General features: G+C 43.8%; 1 protein-coding gene across 1 annotated transcript in view; it reads right to left on the reverse strand.

Moving 5' to 3' along the window:
- The window catches only part of AMMECR1 (Alport syndrome, mental retardation, midface hypoplasia and elliptocytosis chromosomal region gene 1), a 285,290-nt gene that overhangs the window by 214,499 nt on the left and 53,594 nt on the right, over positions 1 to 17,197 (reverse strand). Inside the window, 2 exon segments of the mRNA XM_029607624.1 lie at positions 5,446 to 5,612; positions 5,614 to 5,940. Of these exon segments, the coding sequence (XP_029463484.1) occupies positions 5,446 to 5,612; positions 5,614 to 5,850 (404 nt within the window). The 5' untranslated portion in view covers positions 5,851 to 5,940.

A 17,197-nucleotide genomic window follows, 5' to 3' on the forward strand; every position in this document is an offset into this window, starting at 1 on the left:
CTGAGCTCGCAGGTCTTTCTTGCATTGGAGAGTTTAGTGCTGGCTCTATGGAGTGAGCAAAAGGTACATTGTGCGATCCGAAGGGCAACTGCTAATCCTTTCTGGACAGGAAAGCTGGACATAACTTAACACAGGAGTGCAGACATGGAACATGGGGGGGGGAGAGGGGCAATTGTGAAGTTATTATAAATTCTAGCCTTCCATGACTTTGTCATGCTTTGCTCAGGCGCTGTAACCTTTTTTTAAATTAAGCAGTTTTCTGTGTGTATTTTGCGCTGCTTTTAATTGCAAGTGTTTGAGAGTTTATTGAAATGAGGCAAAGGGTCAACTGAAGCATGGGATGCATTTTTGGCTTCTTATACTTAGATCATGCTGTCATCACGCCCTGAGCAAGCTCTGTGCACTTCTTTCAAATACTGATGTTAGCAGAACAATTTTGCAGGTCTGCATGCTCAAGTGACATGGACGGACTATTTTTGGCATACTGGTCATGCCTACAATGAAACGGCAAGTGGACCGTTTCACGGTAAGTTGCAGGGAATTGTTGTCCTGTTGTGTGCTTTAATACAGAGCCCCTAAAAATACAAAATGCATAGATGCTCTGTAAGTGCACTATTAATTTATATAAAAGCATCTCTGCACACACACATTTTAAGCTCTGTAGTTTTCTTCTGCTCTTTTGAGCTTTCAGTTCATCCACAACAAGCATCTGTTCAGCTATAACATCATGAGCATTCATTTGCAACTACTCTGGATTCTCCCTGCACCCCCCATCCCCATGCAGCACAATCTATGACGACTGGGTATCATCATACAATGGCTGGAATTCTCCTCCCCCTCCCAAATGCCAATGCTATTTGAATGCTACCTCTACAGCGTTCCCGCCACTGGCTGCAAGTAGGACCACACAACACTGCTACCAAGTAATTATGATGGCCCTCTCCAGCTGCCCACTGATGGTAGTGGTCATCCAGACCTCTTATTCTGCTAAATTCCCGAGTCGTGTTAATGGCCAAATATCTGGAAATATTCGTCCTGTGGAATTAGCGTGGCCACGCTGCAAAAGACAAACAAAAATAGATACATATTTCTCTGTACGTGTGCTTGTTTAAGCAGGCTCTGGGTACAAGGCCTTTGAACTCAGTTTTAGCAAGATGATGGATATGGAGATTGAGAAGCTGAAGACGGAAAATAAAATGAAAACCCAAAATGGTAACACAGAGGACAAATTGTTAACAAAGACTTCACTGGCCAGCCAATGGGTAAAGTGATTATGCATTGCCATGTGGAGGAACTTGGGTTAACTTCCTGGCTGGGGTTTTTTACTCCTTGGGCTTGGCTGGCGATGCTGTGGACATGGCGTTCGCAGCCAGAAGGGGAAGGCAACGCTGAAACCTACTCCGGGATCAATGTAGTAATTGTGCTCAGAAAATGGGCACTCAGTATTGAACACCTATTTTCCTAATGCACATGCAGCCACCTCTCCTGCGCGCGCAATCCGATATTTAAACGAGAGGTCGCACGAAAAGAAGAAGCTAGGGAAAAATGTGCATCCTTAGTGCCTCCTCGGCATCGGGTGACAGGAGAGGTGGCTGTCAAGCGGGTTGGGAAAACGAACGCTAAATCTACAAGCCTCTGTTTTCTCCTGCTACAGCCACATAAGAACATAAGAACTTGCCATACTGGGTCACAGCAAGGGTCCATCAAGCCCAGCATCCTGTTTCCAAACCAAGTACCTGGCAAGTACCCAAACATTAAATAGATCTCAAGCTACTATTGCTTATTAATTAATAGCAGTTTATGGATTTTTCCTCTAGGAACTTATCCAAACAATTTTTAAACCCATTTACACTAACTGCCATAACAGCATCCTCCGGTGATGAATTCCAGAGCTTAACTATGCACAGAGTGAAAAAGAATTTTCTTTGATTTGTTTTAAATGAGCTACTTGCTAACTTCATGGAGCGGCCCCTGGTCCTTCTATTATCTGACAGGAGCCTATTTACATTAACCTGTTCAAGTCCTTTCATGATTTTGTAGACCTCTATCATATCCTCCCTCAGTCATCTCTTCTTTACTTCTTGACAGTGTATTTTGCATATTGAGCATCCAGAAAAAATGTTTTTAAACTTTTTTTTTTTTTTTTTTTTTTAACTAAACACTGCTTTATTCGTGCCTCCCACGTAGTTTCACGACGATACTATTAGGGGGACTCATAGAAAGCAGGATTTTTCTTTTTTTAATGCACCCCTGAGCATGGCATACCTTTATGCAAGTCCTGGGCTGGCGTAATATTTGCCGCGTTGCAAGGGCGCACTGGCCACGCGGAAAATTTATTGGATCAGGGGGATTAGCTAATAGCCTCATCTACATGGAATTTACATGTGATGAGCGCTATTAGGTGTGCAGAGTTTTAGACGCACTTCCAATTGCAAAACACATGTGTCCAATTGCATGTTAGGCCGTGCGCAGCAGCTAGCGTATGGTATTGCATCGGCCCCTCTGTGAATTAAAGTCCAAATATTTCAGGGTTGCAGAAGATGCTCTGGTGAATGGCCCTCAGCTGCAATAACTAGACAGCAGGTTGGGAAAGGATATAAAAAAAAACCAAATAAACACCCAAGTAGCCTCAAATAAAGGCTCACGGTATCAAATCCCAGCCCTGGTTCTAACTGAGCCAGAAGTTCAAATGAGCAGAAGAAAACTAGTGGATAAAACAAACAAACAAAAAAAAAAACTTGATCATGACAACATGATAAAAGAATTCTGAAATTAACAAATTTACAACCTTACAAACATCTGTATGAGCACTTTCACCCTCCAATTTGATGCAGGCAGCATTAAATCTATTCTGAAGAGTTGTATCTTGAATAAACCTCTGTAACCCAAGATACAGCTAAACATTGTATGTTTAGTAGCAAATAAGAAGGGTAGGGGGAAAATACGATGTTAACTAATTGCATAATTTCTTCTTCACCTGAAAATATTAATTCACGTATTAGCAAACTTTCTGTAGCTATCTCAGGTCCCCCTCACCTCACAAACAGGCTGAGTTGGACGCGCATTTTTGACGCGCTAGTTTTACCCCTTATTCGGTGTCGAAAACGTGCGTCCAAACCCTCCGAAACTAATAGCGCCCGCAACATGCAAATGCACGTTGATGGCCCTATTAGTTATTCCCGCGCGATTCACTAAGTAAAATGTGCAGCCAGAAATTAGCGCCTACCCAAAGGTAGGCGTTAATTTCTCTCGGCACCGGGAAAGTGCACAGAAAAGCTGTAAAAACTGCTTTTCTGTGCACCCCCCGACTTAATATCATGGCGATATTAAGTCGGAGGTCTCGAAAGTAAAAAATAATTAAAAACAACAAAATTTAAAATCAGCCCGCAGATTAAAAAACGGACGCTCAATTTTGCCAGCGTCCGGTTTCCGAACCCGTGGCTGTCAGCGGGTCCGAGAACCAACGCCAGCAAAATTGAGCGTCGGCTGTCAAACCCACTGACAGCAGCCGCTCCTTTTACCGCGGGGCCTAATTAGCATATTTTTATTTACTGGATCGCACGCATGGGACAATGGCCTGTGCGCGCGCCGCGAGAGCGGGCGCTCGCCCTCTCTCCCGCGTTTCTTTCTGTATCGGCCTGTAGGTTCTGAAACATTTCCCACTCACAGCCAAGTAATCAAAGTGAATGAAACACAAAATGTTCTAGTGTAAGTTTTCCTCTGCTGTACACCAACACTTACTGCAGTATTAATTTAAGGGGGACGGGGGGGGACGGGACTGATTTGTACTCGAATTAATTTTCCACTGCCAACAACTTTCTGGGAGCAGAATGTCACTTTCCTCAACTCGCAATACCAAGAACATTCACTTCCTTGTACTTCATTCTCAAGGGGTACATAAAACCCTCTAAAAAAAAAAAATTGGAAAAGAATAAACTTGGTGGAAATGTAAGATTAAATTTCATAAGTAGGTACAAAAATTGCAAATGATCTCTCATACTTATTATACCTCACATACCAGAAGAGAATTACATTTTACTAGACAAAGTAACAATACACCACAGGATCTTATTTACTAACGTTCATTTCCTATACTATATCCACACCACCAGTATCCCTATAGCCTATGAAATGCTTTTCACTTACACAACTGTGCAGAAGTAGCCTAGCACGCTGCTAACTAGAGAACCCTGGGTTCAAAACCCATGGAAACGCCTTGTGACCTTGTGCAAGTCACTTCACCCTCCACTGCGTCAGATACAAACAGACTGTAAGCCCTCTGGGAATAGGCAAATACATACAGTACCTAAATGTAATCCACACTGACATGTCATGAAAGGCATATCAAATTAAAAAAAAAAGAAACTGAAAACTCACATGTGTTGTTAGACATGAAAATGTCATTTTTTACATGCAAGTCCATTTAATGCACACAAGACTCTTAGCGTGCCCACTACAGAAAGATGTAAATATTAACAGCCCTGAGATGCAAACTTTATTTCTAATATTCGATTACTTTACAGTTGATTCGTTAAAAAAAAAAGCTTTAGAAAACCCAATATACCATCGTAGTGGAAAAAATTAGAATAGGTTCTCAGTTTACACTGCACATTCAGGAAACCACTTCTACTATAGGAAAAATATTTTAAATACACAAACACGTAGGGGAGAAAAGACAAAAAACCACGTGTCTTCAAGTACATACAGCATTGTCCTGAACGACACAAATAGTTTTCCACCATTTCTAATCAGCAAGCAAAGCCAGTAAAATAGAAGGAAAAGGACCGAAACTTTTGTAGCTCTGGCAACACAACAGAAACTAAAGAAAGAAGCAGGAGTCCCACGCAGACCGTGGGCTTCCTGTTTTGCCCGTCACAGCAACCCGCTCTATAAACACCGGGGTTACAGAAGAAAAAGCAAGGCCAGTGGAGCCCAAAAGTTGCAGCCAGACAAAGGGATGCAGGGAACTCTCCTCTGCCACCATCAATGCCCCGAGAGACATTTCCTTACCCCCAGGACAGGACGTCTGCCGCCTCCTCCTCCAGCCCGGGCTGCAACTTGCCAGCTCCGCAAAGAAAAAAAAAAATAAAAATAAAAGACGGGGGAAAGTTGAACCGGCACAAAAGCCATGGAGAAGGGGGGGGTGTGGTGTGCGTGGTAGCGATCGCTGAGCCAGCGCTGCCCCTTGCAGGTGGAGGTGAGGGGGCAGCTCCCGGGTTTACACTGGAGAAGGAGTCGCGGGGGGGGGGGGGGGGGGCGCCCCACCGGGAATCAATGAAAGCCCGGCCGAGCTGATCAAGTGGCAGCCCGGAAAGGGCGGGAGGGAAAGCGTGGAGAGAGCGCTCCCTCTGCCGGGACGTTTTCCCCATCTCCCTGCATGAAGCGGCCGGGGCTCCAGAGCGCGGCGCGACCCTCCCCTCATGGGGGGGGGCAGGGGGTACTTACTAGGGATCGTTGGTGAAGCGGGGGGTCCTGGGCGGTTGGTATCCGTACAGGTGACAGTAGAGCACGTCGAAGCAGAAGCAGCACATCTCCGCCGACACCACCATCTTCCGGGAGCCGGGGCTCAGGCTGGAGCCGCAGCCGGGGGGGGAGAGGGTCCCGCAGCCGGGGGGGGGAGAGGGCACTTCCACAGCCCAGCCCCAGGCCGTTCAGGCGGCTGCTGCTTCCGACCCCGCCCCCCGAGCCCCCCAGCCCCAGCTCCCCCCGGCACTGGCTCTCCCCGCTGCAGTGGGGTCCGCCGGGGCCGCCCGCGCTGGAGGGAGGCGAGCTGGACAATTTCTGCTTCTTCACCCCGCAGCAACCCGCCGCCATCTTGGAACAGTCCCCCACGCACCGCTTCCGACCCATCGTGTCGGATCGTCTGACGTCGGCGCGTCGCACGCCCGCGGCGTGATGGCGTCAGCGGGGGGCTCGAGGGCGCCCTCCCGACTCGGCGGCCTGCGGGCGAGACAAAGGGACGGAAAGGAAGGGCAAGGGATAGGGGACAGGGGAGAGGAAGAAAAGAAAGAGAGCAAAATATAAAAAAAAAAAATAGGGAGAAAAGTGAACAGAAAAGAAATAAACAGGCAAAAGAGAAATGAATAAAGAGGCAAACAAGAAAGAGAAACGGAAAATATATTAAATGAGATAAAACAGATATAGAGAAGAAAGAGATAAATAATGTATGTAAAGATAGAGGGAGGAAAGTAGCCAAGAGACAGAGAAAAGACATAAACGGATTAAGAAGAGAAATGGGAAAGAGATATAGAAATAGACCATGAGTGAAAAGTAAAGTAGAAACAAAAAGTATAGAAATAGATAAAGGAAGATAGATAGAGTAGAAATATAGAAAAAAGAAATAGAATAGAGCAAAGGGAGAGAAAGAAACAAAAAATAAGGTGAAACAAAAAATAAGGTAAAAGAAAAACAACAAAGAGAGAGAAAATATACAGAATACAAATAAAGATGCAGAAAGAAAACAGAATATAAACAGAAAATAGAAATAAACCAGGAAGGGAAAGAAAACAAATAAATAAACCATGTTATAGAGAAAAAAGGAGACAGAGAGAAAATGAACAGCGAGCCAGAGTGAGGAAATTAATAAAGGGAGAAATACACAGAGGGGAAGGAAATAATAAAATAATTCAAATAAAGAGACAAAGAGGAAAGAAATAAAGGGCCAGAGAAAAATGGAAAGAATCAAGGGAGAATAAGGAAAAACATTTAAACAGAAAAAAGGAAAAGATAAAAGGACAAAGGGGAAAAATATAGAGACAAAGAATAATAAAGTGACCGAGGAAAAAATGAAAAGACAAGGAAAACAAATAGAAATAATAAAAGACAGAAAAAGGAATAGAAAGAGCAGAAAAAAGGAGGTAAAGAAATAACAGGACAGGGAAAGAATTTAAATAGAGAAAAATAGACAAGCCAAGAAGGGGACAGAAATGAATAAGTTATAAAAAGAAAGAATGCGGGGGTAGAGAAAGGTAATAAATGACAGAGAGAAAGAAAGGAAAGAAGCCAAGGGATAGAAGGAGAAATAAAAAGAAAAGAAATAGAGAGCAAGTAAAATAGAAAGAAAAAGAAACAACAGAACAATATGTTAGTGATTATAGTTCGTTAACAAGGAAACATTTAAAATAGTACAATAAAGGCTCAGGATATTCAAATAAACTTCAAAATCTATTTTACTCTTTGAAGTTAAGGCTCTTATTATTAGATCTCCAAAATCATAACTTCCAAACACACCTTAACTCCTGCTAACAATTAGTAATTCGTTTGTTTAAGAACGTGCACCTTTTCAGTTCTGTATAAAACTCGCCCTTCCCAGGAATACATTTTATTGGGTAACAGAATTCAGAGCATGGAGCACTTAGATGCTGTGTGTGGTTTATTTTATCAGGTTTTGGAAAAGGCTGGAATATCCCTTCAGCAATTTGAGTGTGGGTGATGCAATCTATTAAATTTTCTCTGGAAATCAGTAATAAGAGTTGCCACATTAGGCTGCTGGGGGTGAAACAGACCTCTGGAAATTAGGAGGTTAGGTTTTTGAGGGCTACCCGTGAGATTGTGCTCTTTTTTATTTTTTTTATGTTTTACTGCTGTACATTTTCCATAATTTTGAAGGAACTCCTCTTCCTTGCTGAAGCCTCCCACCAGAACCGTTCCCTTGCAACAGATTGTCATTTATGGTGACTGCAGACAAATGTTTCATGCTGCAAGCCTTCCCTTCAAACCAGTCATGGTGCTGTTCTCTCTCTCTTTTCTCTCCTCACAGGGTATTCCAATACCCACAAATCTGACTGTTGCCCTACAAAAAGACTGTCTTGAGGGAAGCTGGCAGTTATACTGTATTTCAGGGGTAGGCAGTTCCAGTCCTTGAGTATACATGTAAATTAAGCAAAAATGATCTAAATTAACTCAACTTTATGAAAATAAGTTTAGAAAACCAATGCATACAAAACAGAAACTTACAGCCTGATATATATATATGTGTGTGTGTGTGTGTGTGTGTGTGTGTGATTTTTTTGCACCTCATTCCAAGAGCGTATATAAGTGCATATTGACTAAAAGATTGAATTAGCCAATTCAGCTTTTTCCAGCGAATGCCCAGATCTGCGACGGACAGGCAGCTTTGTGGAATACAGCTCTGGAAAGAATGACCCGTCCGCAGCTTCCTGCTTCTAGCACCAGCCTTGCCCACTGTTGCTGTGTCAGAGTTCCTGACTAACCCTCCCCCCCCCCCCCCCCCCCCCCCTTGTGTATAGTCAATAATTCACACAGACGCATTTTTTCCTATGGTGTAACGAGGCGTGACCAGCAATGTCAGAGAAAGTGACAAAGCTTCCAAAGGCAATGAAGAGGGTGAGACGTAGGCTTTAAGTGCATTGCCATATTCTGTTTAATGTCAATTAAATGTCTCATTACCAGGATCAGGGCCAGCAAAAGTAATAGGCGGGTCACCAAGAGCATAACAATTTTTTTTTTTGGAGCAGCCGTAGCAGGACTGGGGCCGAAGCCTTGCTATAGTGGCGGAAGCTCGCCAATGTTCTCCCTGCCATTTTTCTCCCGCAAAAGCACCTCTCAGGAGAATTGTGACCTGTCTTCAGGTTTGAGGCTGATCTGAAAACGACAGCCATACTCCAAGTACCTCACCTGAGGTGTCAGGAGCTGGCACATTCTCAGCACATTCCAGGTCCCGAAGTTGGGGCAGAGGAAGAGAAATGCCATTGAAGCTCACTGCTTCAACAGCAGGGGGGATGAAGAAAAGAAGATTTATATTCAGACAACAACCAACAAGGACTAAATTGCACAGGCTGGGTAAACAAACAAGTGTGGGAGTAGCTTGCTTATTGCAGCAGTTACTACCCCTAACCAATTAGGCTTGATACTTCACTTGGATGCAGCTCCAGCACTGCTCTCTACATCAATTGGTGGGGGTGGAAGGAAATTAGAACCAAAAAGTTACCAATAAGGGCCCTGACCTCAGCGGTCAGAGTAACAGATAAGTATGAGAAAAATAAGTATAAAAGCTTGCTGGCAGACTGGATGGGCCATTTGGTCGTCTTCTGCCATCATTTCTGTTTCTATGAATGCCCCTGAAGCAGAGAGGTGAAGGAGATAGGGGGGAAAGGAATGCTCCAGGGGCAGTTTGGGGAGAGGGACGGAGATAGGATGAGGAATGCTCCTGCAGCTGGGGGGAAGGGGCGCATAGCTGAAGTTTTGCCTAGGGAGTCTAATACCCTTGCACCAGCCCAGGGTGGCGTCTTTTTCTCCTTTTTAACTTCCATCTCCAAATCTTTCAAGTTCCCAGAGGCTATGACATAATGGTCCAGTTTTTGAAGAACCATTTAATTGCTCAGAATCCCATCTAATCTTTGACCATGAATGGGGATGGGATCCGCTCTTGGCCCACTGGCTTCTCTCCAAATTCTGTGCAAAATATGAAAATTAGGCGAGGAAGGAAATTCAGCACAAATTCTGTGCTGTACCATTGTGCAAAATTCCCCCAGGAGGAGCCTGGAGGGACCATGGGTAACCCCCCAACTTTAATAAGCATGGGGAAGCTAGATTTTAACATGGAAGGGGCCATCACTGTAACAGATTTTGGGTATGGTTGGCAGGATATGGACTGGCAGGAAAATGGTGGGGAGAAGGAGTTGTGTTGTGTTGCATGTGGGAACACATTTGTGCATCTACCCAAGTGCACGAAAATAAAACGGGCAAACTAGATGGGCCATGTTGGCCTTTAAGTGCCATCATTCACTATATTTCTATGCTCAAGCGATTTACTGATTTTACTGGCCAGATATGCTCATGTGTTGCAGTAAGTACCAGTGGCTCCCAGTGAGGTACCCATCCTTAGAGTCTCCCCAAACATGTTCTTAAGGTGACAGAAGCAAAGCTGAGTGGTCCTGGTGTCGTACAAATGCAAATGAGGTGACAGGAACATCCAAGGAGCCCCCAGTATTGTTTGAAATCTGCTGAAAGATTTGGGCATGAAGTAAACCCAGATGGGACTTTTTATGGAGAGAGAATGAAATCAGTTTTTAAAACTTAGAATTTTCTAGTTTCATCTCCTTTTACTACTTAACACTTTTATAGTGCTACTTGATATACGTAGCACTGTAAAAATAAGTGTAAGAGACGGTCTCTTCTCAGCAGAGCTTACGATCTAACAAAGACAAACATACAGGGCAGAAGAGACTTTGAGAATTTATTTTAAAAAAAGGCTAAAATCAATAAGGCTGCAAGAGGGAGAAACAGGGGTTAAGATTTAAAAGAAGCTTCAGAAAGGTGAGTTTTTAGACTGGATTTGAGTAAAGCCAGAGAGAGTGCGAAGAGAATGAGCGGTCAGAAAGTCTGTTCCAGGCCTACGGCACAGCAGGGTGGAAAGCACGGAGTCTGGAGTTGGCAATAGAGAAGGTGGTAGAGTGAGTGGCCTGGTAAGTAGAACACACAAGGGAGGGGTTAGGAAGAGAGGAGGTAGTGAGAAGCTGCTGAGTGAAGGCTCTTGTAGGTGAGTAAGAGGAGCTTGGACTGCACATAAGAACATAAGAATTGCCATGCTGGGTCAGACCAAGATCCATCGAGCTCAGCATCCTGTCTCCAATGGTGGCCAATCCAGGTCGCAAATACCTGACAGATCCCCATAAACAAGATCTAATTCCTGTTACTCGCTCCCAGGGATAGCAATAGCTGGCTAATAATGTGTTATGGACTTTTCCTCCCGAAACTTGCCCAAAACTCTTTCAAGTCCCACTATGCTAGTCACGTCCTCTGGCAACGGATTCCATAGCCCAATAGTGTACTGAGTGGAAAAGGACTTTCTACAATCTGCTGGTTGTTAGTTTCATGGCGTGGCCCCTTCTTTTAAAATTATTAAAAAGGGTGAATAACCATCCTTTATTTGCCTGTAGCAGCACCCTATGCATGCCGTCTCTCTTCCAAGCTGAAGAGCCCTCGCCTGCGTAGCCTCTCATCATAAGAGAGATGTTCCATCCCCTTTATCATTTTTGTCACCTTCCTCTGCATCTTTTCTAGTTCCACTATGTTTTTTGTTTCTGTAATTGTTTTAAAATTGTTGTACACCACCTTGGGCAGTTTTGTTATTCTGGTGGGGCAGTACGTAAATAGTAAATGAAATGACATGGGGCGACCAGAACTGCACACAATACTCAAGGTGTGGTTGCACTATGGCTCAGTACAGAAGCAATATGATAGTGAAGAACATAAGAAATTGCCATGCTGGGTCAGACCAAAGATCCATCAAGCCCAGCATCCTGTTTCCAACAGAGGCCAAAACCAGGCCACAAGAACCTTCCAATTACCCAAACACCTAGAAGATACCATACTACTGATGCAATTAATAGTAGTGGCTATTCCCTAAGTAAACTTGATTAATAGCAGTTAATGGACTTCTCCTCCAAGAACTTATCCAAACCTTTTTTGAACCCAGCTACACTAACTGCACTAACCACATCCTCTGGCAACAAATTCCAGAGCTTATTTGTGCGTTGAGTGAAAAGGAATTTTCTCCGATTAGTCTTAAATGTCCTACTTGCTAACTTCATGGAATGCCCCCTAGTCCTTCTATTATCCGAAAGTGTAAATAACCGATTCACATCTACTCGTTCAAGACCTCTCAGGATCTTAGACCTCTATCATATCCCCCCTCAGCCATCTCTTCTCCAAGCTGAACAGCCCAACCTTTCCTCATAAAGGAGCTGTTCTATCCCCTTTATCATTTTGGTTGCCCTTCTCTGTACCTTCTCCATTGCAACTATATCTTTTTTGAGATGCGCGACCATAATTGCACACAGTATTCAAGGTGCAGTCTCACCATGGAGCAATAGAGGCATTATGACATTTTCCATTTTATTAACCATTCCCTTCCTAATAATTCTTAACATTCTGTTTTCTTTTTTGACTGCCGCAGCACACTGAACCGATGATTTCAATGTGTTATCCACTATGATGCCTAGATCTTTTTCCTGGGTGGTAGTTCCTAATATGGAACCTAACATCATGTAACTACAGCAAGGGTTATTTTTCCCTATATGCAACACCTTGCACTTGTCGACATTAAATTTCATCTGCCGTTTGGATGCCCAATCTTCCAGTCTTGCAAGATCTTCCTGTAATGTATCACAATCCTGGACTGAGCTTCGGGGACCAGGCGTGATTGGCGCAGGCCAATCTGAAGAAGCGACGGCTTCAGCCCCAGTGCAGAAGACGAATCAGAAGGTCAACCAAAGTTGGACAGAGGACAGGTCACTAGGAGGTAAAATCTGGAACCAGGATATCCGAAAGCTACCCTGATGAGGTAGCCAAAGAGTCTGAAGGCTTCCTTGACGTAGGAGCCAAAAGGGTCTGAACGCTTGACAGTGAAAGATCTGAGGACAAGGATGTCAAAGGATTCTGAAGACAAGGACAACCTGACACAAAGACGTCTGGAACATCAGGACATCTGGACTTCAACCCCCAGGACACTCAGTCAAGAGCATCAAGGAGGTGTCAAGTGAACTGGAGAACGAGACATCTGAGACATCTGGACTTCGGACCTCCAGGTCACCCAACCAAGAGCTTCGAGGAGGCTCCGAGAGGCAGAACAATAGGATGACGGACTTCAGAAAGGACAGGACATCAGAAGGCGAGGACTTCAAGAAGATCTGAAGGTGAAGACATCAGGGGGGTCGGACAACAAAGACATCTGAAGACATTGAAATGTTATCATGCTAACAGTTGTTTCAATAAAATACCATTTACAAAAAAAAAAAATACTGTTGTGATCCTCGGAGTAGGTATATTGTGGTAAAATTTGAACTGGTAGGAAAATTGTTCACTCTGGTCAATATATATGCACCTGTACTGGAATAGGCATCCTTTTTCTCCACCCTGAAAACAATCTGGAGGGGGGGGTGGTGGAGGCAGAGGGCTGCTTGATTATTGTTGGTGATTTTAATTTTTTAATACCAGGAGTGGATAATTCTGGAAGTGGAGGCTCCGGTTCTGGGGAGGCCAGAGCAGTTTCTAAAAAGCAGATAAGGAAATGGGATTTAATCGATATATGGCGACATGATGAATATCCTCAATCACGAAATTACACCAGTCCTACTCTAGGATCGATTTCTTCTTAGTTGATAAGACCATATTATCACAAATGATTAGACCTGACATAAGACCAATTTTTTGGTCTGACCATACCCCCATTGGCTTTGTATTTCTAGTGCAGGAAAAGAGAGGAGTGGTCATTTCTGGATGTTAAATAATACACTTCTAGGTGATAATGATAATTGTGCACAAATAGCAGAAGACATATCTGAGTATTATGACCTAAACGATAGGGGGGATACACATCCCTCCTTTGTCTGGGAGGGGCTGAAGGCAGTGATCAGATGCAGATTAATTTCCCGAGCTGCCTTTCTGAAAAAAGAATGGCTCAGTAAACAGACAAAGTTTAAATCTGAATTACTAAAATTAGGAATGATACATAGAAAAGCACTTGATAAATCTAATTTACAATCATTGCAAAAGATAAGGAAAGAATTACAGAATTTAGAAGTTAATAGATTGGCTTTCCAGTTAAATCAAGTGAAGCAGGAGCACTTTCAATGGGGTAATAAGGCCAGCAGGCTGCTAGTTAGGCGCTTGAAAAAGTGAATAGTACAGCGGCAGATAATTAAGATAAAGGCAGAGGATGGTCATATATTAATATCTAATAAAGGTATTAGGGAAAGATTTAAGAACCTCTACGCCAGCTTGTATTCTTCCAACTCTAGTATTGACCCTAGCCAAATAGAGGCATATTTGTCCACAATGAGGTTACCCACCATAACTGAATTAGAAAAACAATTCTTTGATAAAGATATCTCTTTTTTTACTGTTAGTTATCTATTTATTACTGTTAGTTATCTATTTATTACAAAATTTATTAAAAAGATATCTCTTTTTTACTGTTAGTTATCTATTTATTTTTCTATTTATTTATTAATTGTTATTTTTTATCTATTTATTATTTCTTAATTGTTAACATTATTATATATATTTTCCTGTTATCTGGATTAACCATGTTCATTGTAAACCGCTAACTTGAAGCGATAGTTACTGTTCATTGTAAACCGGGGTGATATGTATATTATACAGGAACCTCCGGTATATAAACCCTTAAATAAATAAATAAATAAATATCTCCTCTATTCAGGTTATTAACATGATAAGGGAATTAAAAGTGAATAAGACACCTGGACTGGATGGGCACACCACTCTTTTTACAAGAAATGTTCAGATCATCTTGTTTCATCACTATTAAAATGGTTTAATTCCCTAAGATCCGAAAATTCTTTGCCTGCTAGTGCAAATGTCGCGGGTATATCAGTATTGGCAAAGCCAGGTCTCTAATAAATGTTGACCTCAAAATATTAGCTAAGATATTCGCAACTCGAATGAAGAGAGTATTGGTCCAATTAATACATCAAGACCAAGTGGGGTTTATCCCTGGCTGGATGGCGGCAGATAATGTGCGCCGTATTGTAGATCTAGCCTGGTGGGTGGGGAAAGAACACATCCCAGTGGTATTCCTGTCTGTTGATGCCAAAAAGGCATTCGACATAGTACATTGGCCATTTTTGTTTTGCATGCGGGAAAAAATGAATTTTGAATATACCCTTCCTCTCATTGCTGTGACAGCTCTACTCCAACCTGGCTGCTCGGGTTAAAGTAAATGGTATTTATTCGGACCCTTTGCAAATCCAGAGAGGAACTTGGCAAGGGTGTCCATTGTCCCCTCTGCTATTTGCCTTATTCTTGGAGCCACTAGCTATAAATGTCAGAAACACTACAGAGATACAAGGTGGTGGAGTAGGAACAGAGGAGCACAAGATATTGCTTTTTGCAGGTGATATTTTGTTTACCAACAACCCCCGAGGTGTCCTTGAAGGCAGCTATAAGAGCATTAGAGCGGTTTAGCCAGGTGTCTGGCTTAAAGTTGAACCCTCAAGTTGAGGTCCTCAGTTTAACGGTAAATGAAGCACATTTGCCAGTATTGAAAAGAACCTTTCCTTTCAAAAGGGCTAGGAAAAAAATAAAATATCTGGGAATTTGGATTAGTAATTGCTTCAAGGATTTGCTCTCTCTTAATTATACACTGCCGTGGCACACTATAAGCAAGGATCTTGACAGCTGGGCCCCCTATAACTTGTCCTGGTTAGGACGTTATAGCCTCAGTCAAAATGAATGTGCTCCCTAGGCTGAATTATCTATGTTACGCATGCCGTCTATGGCAGACCCGCGGCACGGCCCCCTCACCTTTCTATCGTGACTCCAGCCTCTGGTTCCTCCTCGCTGGAGGCAATGGGCTCCGTCCTCGGGCCTCCCCCAGTGCCTCCGGCTCTACCACAGTCCCCAGCGTTCCCGGTCCTGCTTCCACTTCTCGTCGGGCCTCTCCACGTGGCCCACGGAGAGACGCTGCTACTCGTGCTGCGCCCCTCCCTAGGCGCGCGCGCACCATTGATTCTTAAGTAGGGACCGCGGCGGGAACCTAGCCGCAGCCCCAGATGATAACGTTAACCTAACTATTTATTTATTTATTTTTTATATACCGGTGTTCCTGTATGACATACAAATCACATCGGTTTACATTGAAAGAGAGAAAAAGAATTCGCCCGGAGGCGGTACATGGAACAAGGGGTACATGGAACTACAGTATTTAAGCTCAGGCTCCACTCCCTAGCGTTGCCTTTGCAACAGGTCTTCTCGCTGGTCGAATACTCGTTGCTTCCTAGAGATTCGACTCATCCCTGCGTTCCTGTTCCTTATTGTTCCTGGTTCCTGTCTCTTCGTTCCTACCCTGCTTTATGCTTCAGATTGACTACACAGACTTTGACTTTGCTTTGCCTGACTTTGCCATTGATCATCTCCAGACCCAGACCTCCAGACCCAGACCTCCGCTTCGCCTGACTACGCACTTGACTATCTCTGAGATCAGACCTCAGCCTTGCTTGCCACTGCCTTCGGATTGCCGCCAGCCCTGACTCAAGCCTACTATTGGACACCTCTTCAGCTTACTCCCTGGACGTGGTTTCTTCAGGCTTTGGCCTGTTTTTGCTCAAGCGCCCCCTGTCTGCCTTTGTTCCATTGGCGCCCGAGTTTCCAGAACATTACCCAGTCTGGAGTAAGACTGTACCATCTCTCACCTGTTGTCTCTGGGCTGAATCAACTCCTACCGCAACTACACACAGAGGCCCACCTAAGTCCTGCTGGCCCAGGCACCCAAAGGCTCAACCCGCGGGGAACAAGGGCTGGTATAGGTGAAGCTCCAGCGGCCTCTATCAGCCCACTCCGCCTGCCGACGGTGGGGACCCGTAGGATCCCTCCTATGGGTAGCGTCAACCCCACCTCGGTTCAAGGGTCCACCTCCGATGCAACAATGTATTTCAATCTCTTCCAATATGAATATCAGATTCTATGCTTAAATGCTGGCAGTGCCGCATTTTTGCGTTTATATGGAAACGTAAACCACCAAGGATCCCGCGATCAGTGATGTCCTAACACAAACTTCAGGGGGGTTTAGGCATACCAAACATTAAATGGTATCTTGTGGCAGCACAGTTGAGAGCTATTATAGAATGGCATAGGAGGCGTGACACAAAAATTTGGGTTAAAGTGGAGCAAGCTTTAGTGGGCGATATGCCACTCTGGGCTATGGTTTGGCAACCAGCTGATACTTGGAGATGAGTAACAACACTTCCCCCAACCCCCCAGTATATGCTAATGCTATGGAAGCGATGGAGAATAAATTTTGGCGGCAGTCGTAGATATTTTTTTAACACTGCACTTCATCATAATACTACATTTCTACCTGGGCTGCTTCAGCATCCTTCTGAAGGCTGGATTGTTGAGGGAATTGCAAGTCTTGAAAAGATATGGGGGCAACAGAAACCTTTATCCTTTGGTGAATTACAAGGGAAATACAGCTTGCGAGACAAGGCTTTATTTTTTTACTCGCAATTGCGACATTTTATGATTGCAGAAAAAAGTAGATGAGGATTTACGAAAGGGGAAAACGCAATTTGAACATTGGTGCGAACCTAAGGGAAATCGGGGTGGCATGATTTCTAACCTCTATGGGTTCCTTTGCAATTGCCAGGGATCCCCAGCAACTTATGTAAGAGATTGGGAAAAAGATTTAGGGAAACCCTTGACCAGTGAGGAATGG

This window comes from Rhinatrema bivittatum, chromosome 6 (assembly GCF_901001135.1).
Source record: "Rhinatrema bivittatum chromosome 6, aRhiBiv1.1, whole genome shotgun sequence".
In the NCBI taxonomy this organism is placed as follows: domain Eukaryota; kingdom Metazoa; phylum Chordata; class Amphibia; order Gymnophiona; family Rhinatrematidae; genus Rhinatrema; species Rhinatrema bivittatum.